At 34.2% G+C, this 7,838-nt stretch overlaps 1 protein-coding gene across 1 annotated transcript; it reads left to right on the top strand.

Annotated features, from left to right (window-relative positions):
• Window positions 1-6,454: 6,454 nt before the first annotated feature.
• On the top strand, window positions 6,455-7,606 carry LOC137402760 (glycoprotein 3-alpha-L-fucosyltransferase A-like). Its single transcript, XM_068089266.1, has one exon. The coding sequence runs from the start codon at window positions 6,455-6,457 to the stop codon at window positions 7,604-7,606; it is 1,152 nt and encodes a 383-aa protein (XP_067945367.1).
• The last annotated feature ends 232 nt before the right edge of the window (window positions 7,607-7,838 follow it).

Raw genomic sequence — 7,838 nt, 5'->3', positions numbered from 1 at the left:
AATAAATAGTCCATTCTGAGAATGTTTAGGTTAAGGAATTTTGCGCTAGGTGGAAAATAAGATACATTTAAATTGCCTAATTCTTTCCAAGGGTTTTCCAAACCCACCCCATCAGCCTTTCAACAACAAAAAACTGAACTTGACTTTTTAATTTAATGACTGTACAGCAGTAGTGATATTATTGTTGTGTATTGAAAACTTTTGTCTTTTTGCTTTGTCTTGGCTTAGGGTCCATGATTACAGTAATTTTAGGCTAGGTTGAAGAGAAGCACACATTTTTAATTTCAACTTAATCTATTTTTTAATCTTCTCCTAAGCAGCAAGGTCTATGATGCAACAGATAAAAAATTGAGTAGGTCTAAAGTGTATGTTTAAAATAAATCGAAACAAAAATGTATTTTTACTATGACAAAAAGAGGTTTTTTGTATGTTCGCTTGTCCAAAACAAGGATTAAAGTTGGAATAAAAGATTGCTTTCAATGAGATTTCACCTCATGAAATTCAGCTTGGTAGAGGGACACTGTAACACCCGCCCCAATCGACTACCTTTAGTTGTTTCTGAAAAACCAGCGGTTGAGCTACTCATTTTTTATGTTTTTTATGCACGCCTGAAAATCTCTCACATTACACTAGACTGAGAGAGTACTAGTATATATAATAAAAGTACTCTTATATATAATATATATATTATATTATTATTAATTACCTATTATTACTATACTTATACTTATTAACTATAATTATGTATAGTGATTTGGTCTATGGCTTCTGCCAATAACTGGGTCACAACAAAAGTTAGATGTACAAAATACTGTTGGTATGGTGCAATCCTCATTGCTGAAAGAACGGTCAAATAAATCAAGAGTTTTCACTGATCTTAAAAAAATTGATATAATCACCAAAGAGCCACAAAAAGCCACTTTTTGATAATTAACACGTCGCCACAAACTATTTTTAATAGTGAAAGCTAATTTAAATCTGAAAGATTTTATGTAAAGATTTGGAATGACTGCAGTAAAAGAGTAGGTACCATTAGTAATAATTGATGTGCAGCAACTGTTGAGATCTCGTGCACACCTCAGTTTACTGCACCAGAAAAAGATAATGGTGCGAGCACAAGCTATAGAAACAGCAAGGTTGTACAAGGCTGTATATGACAATAAAATGTTTGTGAAGTTGTCTCACATAAGGTGTAATTGTCAAGAGTGTCAAAAGGTTCAACTAAACAAATCAAAAGCAGCTCAGCACTATGACTTCAGCTTTTCACAACACAATTTGAGGTTAAAAACAGCAGGACACAGTAGCTTTAAAAATGTGGTGTATTACGAGTTACCAAATGAATACTGTTTGCTGGCCTTTGAATGCACATCAGTTAATGGTTTTGAAGGTTTTGCTGAAACAATTGAAAACTGGGCATGGGAAAGTACTGTCCTATACAATAAATTTTCTAGCCGATGGTAAAATTGCCATTGAACCTATTAGTGGCTGTCTATGGGAGGTACCTTTTTGGAGACACCTTCTTCAATGCTGAGCATCAACCTCTACTTGCAAACTAATGAAAACTTTGCGAAAAAACCATAATACTAGTCCAAGAGAATAGATTTGGTAAAAATGTAGAAACCACAATGTTTTTTGTCTCCAAGTCACAGTTCCTATCTTTCATCATACCAATCCAACCAATAATCTTCCATAACAAAAGTATGATTCTGAAGTTTAAAATGATTGTCATAGTGGCTTTTAAAGCCGTTTGCCAAACCTATGGTTTTGATAAGCAAGTTTGCCCTAAAATCACATGCCGTTATGCAATAGTATATCAACATGCTTATTGTAATGCAGGTAGTTCACGAGAAAGCAATTAATGTATCATGATTGTATTAATAATTCCCAACCGTCACTTCATTCAATTTCACCTATGACAACACAAAATGATATTCTTTTAAATTTCAAAAAGGACTTTGTCAACTGTTCATGGGGTTTTTAGTATAGAAATTTAATGAAATAATAAAAAAATGTGTGAAGCATGGGTGTGATTAAACGTTAACGTTTTAAAACCAACACTTTAACATTTTAAATTGATTCTAAAACTTATTATTCATTGTCTGTCTCTGTTTGAACTATGAAATAATTTGTTTCAAGACTGAACACACCTACGAGAAACTTCAAGTTAGCTAGAAAACTTTATGGTATTAAGTAGTGATTATGATTCAATCATATTGAAACCCATGATTTAGAGACATAAGTTGACATAAGTTGACATAAGTTGACATAAGTTGACATAAGTTGACATAAGTTGACATAATTTGACATAAGTTGACATAAGTTGACATAAGTTGACATAAGTTGACATAAATTGACATAAGTTGACATGAGTTGACATAAGACATAAGCTGAAGTCTGTTTAAAGTAGTGCCAAAATGTGAAATACAGTGTATGATGACAGTCTAGTTGAAAGAGACAGCAAATTGTGGGATCATAAAATACAACAACCACTATAAAACAGCTCAGTAAACACTCCGGGACATCAACAAACAAACATGAAAATCTAGGGCAATTGCAGTGCTGCTAGAAATATCAAGCATGGGAGTTGTCCAACCATTGCGGCTGATGTGAATATATAGGACATCAGTAAGACTCGGAGTTGTCTGACCTTCACAATGAAAAACTTATGAACGATAAGCAGCATAAAACTCTAACTAGATCATGATTATCATTGAGCATCACCATTTCTTAGGAAAGGTAATAAAATCCTACATCCATTGCCCGTAGATGACAGAGTGACAGGCACGCGCAGAGATATGTCATCAAAATTGCAGGAGCCAGTCAGATTTGCAGCTTGCCAAAACATTTTATCGGTCAGCAAACTCTGAATCAACAACCAATCATCAGCGATACAAATATTTACAACACTTTATTTAGCATATTGTAGATATAGTTCATAATATAATTTCATTATAGACAATGTTAAGTTGTATAGCAACAGAAAAATATGACATAGTTATTTATTAATTCAAATGTTGTATTTGGTTAGGAATTATTGACGAAATGGCTGTGAAAAAAATGGCATAAATTTAAGCATTTAAGTTAGCTAATTGATAGCATTTCAGAATGAAAGTCCCTAAAAATTAAGTTCACAATTTCACTGCTGAGAATTTTTGAGTAATAGAAAATTTCGCACAAATTGTTGCTGAACTTGGTATAATTTTTAGGTGTTGTTGGCTATTGATTCTAACATCAAAGAGGAATTTTAGCTCACCACAATAATATTGAGATAGAAATTGTACAATAGATTAAGCAAGAACAGCAAGTAAACCACTAGCAGCCAATGATACTCAACATTGACTCAAGGACAAATATAAAAAAGGAGCAAAACCAGCAAGATTGAGGAAAAAAGACGCCAAACCAGGGAAAGGCTAATAAAAGTCTAGGCTAGCCAAGGGAGCTGGCAACAAACAGTGTGAAAAAGATTGACTCGTCTAGAAAGAGATACACAGCAAACACAATTCACTCAAGAGGTTGCAAGCCCGGAAGCCATTAAGCTCAGTTAGAAGCTGTTACCAGTCATATTAGACTAATGAACCTATCAGGGCAAGAAATACCTGCCTTACCACAACAAGCTGGCAGCAGAATGGCTCATATCATTGCGGTTTTAGAGTCAGGTCAGGGGATTGACGAAGAGACACTCAACTGAGAATACCAAAAGCTTGAAAAATTAACAGAACAACCGCACTTTTGTTAGATGGAAGACTGAATCTTACAAATCAGAATAATTAATAAAAAAGGAGCAGATTGAGTAATTGTTTGCCTCACAGGCATGAGGCCACTCTTCGTGCAAAAAGCACACAGTCAACATCATGCTGGAATAAACCAAAGGTACAAACAATTATGACTCGGATGGTACTGACCAGGCATGTCCGGGGTTGTTAGTGGGACAATAAGTACATGCAAGTTCTGTCAAACAGCAAAGAACAGCGTGACTAAGTTCGCAATCTCTCAGATTACATCAGCATCCAAAATTTCACCAGCAACACAACGCATCAGCAAGTATCAGCTCCAATAAGCAAATAGGCTGGCAATTTTCTAAATTGCAGTAGCATCATAAGGCACCGGCAGGATAGTTGTATCTCTCTGGCCATTTCTACTTGTCCACACTCAGAGGAAGTAGTATTCTTTTTTCAAAAAGAAGTTGCAAGTTTAGAGCTGCATTCCCTACAAACAGAATGTCAGGGATCGGACGACCTCCTTTAGCCCGCTAACCAAAATCTATTTCAGATTTGATTCCTAAATTTGGTAGATTCATTGTAGTACTTGATTTTTTGGCAAAGTGAGTTTTAGTCTTTCAATGTAATAGTAAACTTGATTGTTGTAAATTACCAACTGCCTTTTTATCTGCTACTGATCTAAATTTTATTTATCTTTTTACAACTAAAGTTGACAAAATTGTGTTGTTTTGGTGTTTTGTATTACACTAAGATTCAAGCAAGTCTACAAATGCTGTGTTACTATCCTTTAGCAAATATTAGTAAAAAAACAAAAAATTAAAAGGAAAGCAACCGTGAAATAAACTGAATTAAATGAAAGCTCCTATAATTATGACATTATATTATATATAATAATTATATTATTAATTGAGCTCCTGTATGATTAGTGATATTCCAATGACAGCAACTACCTAACCTAATAGCCCATCAACCTAATAGCAATAATGAGACAAAAATATATTAGAATGAAAGATAAAAGATAATAAGAAGAAAAGAGTTGATGTATAAAGTTACCTGAGAGAGATATGATAAGGGACCCAGGATTAGCCTTGTCAGGTCGAATCTCGAGTTATCCGTTTATTATGAACATTATTTACGATCAGCAGTGAATCATATTTTAAAGACACATGCACTACAGGCCAAGATAATTGTGATTATGTAAAACATGGTTGGTCAATATTTGATTGTATTCAGCTGTTATTGAATAATTATTATTGTCAATATGACCAGTTTTAGCAGCGATTAGTCGGGACTGCTTGAAAATGAAATCATACTACATTCAGGTTTACCCAACTTGCAAAAACTAACACAACAGTCAGACTCAGTCAGATAGTAAGAAATTTCATCATTATGTTATAATTTGCTCACATTTATCTAAAGTCTAGTATTTATCTGTAAATAAATCTTATAATCACATCTGCTCTTGAAACTTATCTAGAGCGAGGAGCAAAATAATAAAACTGCACGGTTAAAAGATATTAGTGAAATTATAATTATACTGCTGTGATAGCACTTCCTGAATCATGCTTAAACAGGGGATTTTTTATACCAATTTTAAAGAAAAAGCTTTATTGGTCTGCTTTGCTAGTTTTACCCATATAAAATTCTACTAATTATTAAAAAGCTCAGACTGATTTTGGTTTATCTCAACAGAATCACAATATTTCAAACCAATTGTGAACAAATCATTTAAAATTCACTCTCGGGTATTTCGGAAATCGCCTGAGAAACTAACAAATTTTGTCCAGACGACTCAGAATTTGGCTTGAGAGTAGTAGTCTTGGTCCCTCATCATATCTCTGTCAGGTAACTATATATATATATAATTTCTCCCTTCTGTAATTTCTTAACCCTTTCTGTATATTTATTGCTGTTAGGTTGTTTAGTTTCTGTTATTGGGATTTTACTATATTAACACTGAGCAAAGGAGCTTTCATTTAATTCAGTTTATTTCCTTATGCTTTACTTTTAATTTCTAATTTGTTTAATTGTGTTTACCAAAGATTACCTAAACTTATAGCTTTCCTAGTTGGATTGGTTTTTCATGCTTTTAGTAGCTATTACTATTTTATTCAATTAGTGATTGTTAAAAAAACATTTTAATTTGCTTATGAAAAGTCTTTTATTTGTACATAGCTACAATATATTAATGTCCAGATGTAGCATGAGGTGTCCTCTTTCCAAAAAGCAAAATTAAAAAAATGTTAATAGAAAAGGATTAAATTTAAAGTAAAAACTTAGTAACACTGAGTCTATCATATGTTAGAAAACAACTGATTAATTGAGCTTGGATGCACACAATAGAGTTATTTATTTGGACCTGTCTATGTTAAAAGGCGATATTCAGTTTAGACTTTAGAGTAATGAAACCCTAAAGTTGTCAATGGAAGGAATATTGATCAATGCATCAAGTGATCCCTATGCATCAGTGTATATATACACACCAACAACAGGATTGTTAATGGTGGCTCTTAGGAGGCTTCTTTTATATTCATTCAAAGACTTATTTCATAAACACTGAACCTTTTGTAAATAACAAAGAAGCAGTTTTTCTTGAGCGCTTTTGTAAAGGCAGTGCAACCAAATACGTAAAATTGCTAATCTAGTAAACTAACCTCAACTGCTGAACGATGAACAACTCATCAAAGGCAATCAGTATTATTTCTCTCTCTTTTATAGTGTATACCATCACTATCATGTACGGAAACAGAAGAGACAAGAACAAGTTCTTTCAGGCAGAGTACCATCCGATCGACAAATGGTTTTCATCTAAGAATCCAGAAAACCCTCTTGATGGTGAGAGCTCAAGACATTTTTTTCCAAACCAAATATCAGAAATGACCGAACATGATAAAAGAAAATTAATAGTAAGTATAGATAAAGGAGGACCCTGGCTGCTTCCAAGGATTAACTTTGATCGATGTGAGTATTCAAATTGTGATTTTATCTACAGTCCAGATAACATCAGTTATGCTCAGCGAGCTGATGCGCTTATATTCGTTCCAAACACAACGCAGAGTTTGTTACAGTTTCCAAAAGCTATCCGTCAACGACAACTGTGGTTTTTAGCAAGCATGGAGCCTCCAGCTTACCCTTGGCATAGATTCAACAAAGTTGTCAACAACTTTAATGGAAGCATGACCTACTTACGCAACTCCACGCCTGCACAGTTCATTTACGGACAAACAAAACAAGTGCGTGCACCTATTCAGCAACAACCCGCTATCAACTATTCGAAAAATAAAAGTAAAGGGGCATATGCATATGTCTCTCACTGCAAAACAAGACAGTATGACAGACTGCCCTTTATGAGGCAGCTAAAGAAGTACATAAATGTAGACATATTTGGTAGATGTACCAAACAACAACCTTGTCTGACACGATTTGACATCAAATGCGAGGCTAACAAACACTATCCCTACCGGTTCTACTTAGCATTTGAGAATTCTTTATGTACAGAGTATATAACTGAGAAATTCTGGAAAACATTGAGTAGTAAAGGAAATATTGTTCCCATTGCTCTTGGAGGTTTATCAGTACAAGAATATACGGACATTGCTCCTCCAGATTCTTTTATTCACGTGTACAATTTCTCATCAGTAGAAGCTCTAGGAAAATATCTCCAGCACCTGATGACAGATGATGCTGCCTATAACAGGTACCATGAGTGGCGTCAGCGTTACTCAGTTTCATTAGTAATGGGGCAACAAGTACAAGTAGGCCTAGCTTGTGGCCTTTGTAAAAGCATCAATCACCCGGAGTCTCTCCGCGCGGAACAGAATAGGCAATTTGCTGATGAAAGGAATGATGAAAATAACTGCAAGAACTTGTCAATATCTCCTAGTTAAATCCAATATTTGACAATCCACATATGTACATGGGAATTAGCAGACACATGATAATCATGATTTTAATCTCGTGCTAATGTACCCTTGTTTACCATTAATACTACGCTTATAACAGTCTTTGCTTTTCTAGCACATAAAGGTTGTATCAAGTGAACTTTGTCGCAGTGATGAATTTTCATATCTGTCTCTTCTGTTTAATTTTTAACATGCAGTAGTAGATCACTGGTTACTA

This window comes from Watersipora subatra, chromosome 8 (genome assembly GCF_963576615.1).
Source record: "Watersipora subatra chromosome 8, tzWatSuba1.1, whole genome shotgun sequence".
Classification (NCBI taxonomy): domain Eukaryota; kingdom Metazoa; phylum Bryozoa; class Gymnolaemata; order Cheilostomatida; family Watersiporidae; genus Watersipora; species Watersipora subatra.
The sequence above is the reverse complement of the archived record's forward strand: the minus strand, read 5'-3'. Positions and strand labels throughout refer to the sequence as shown.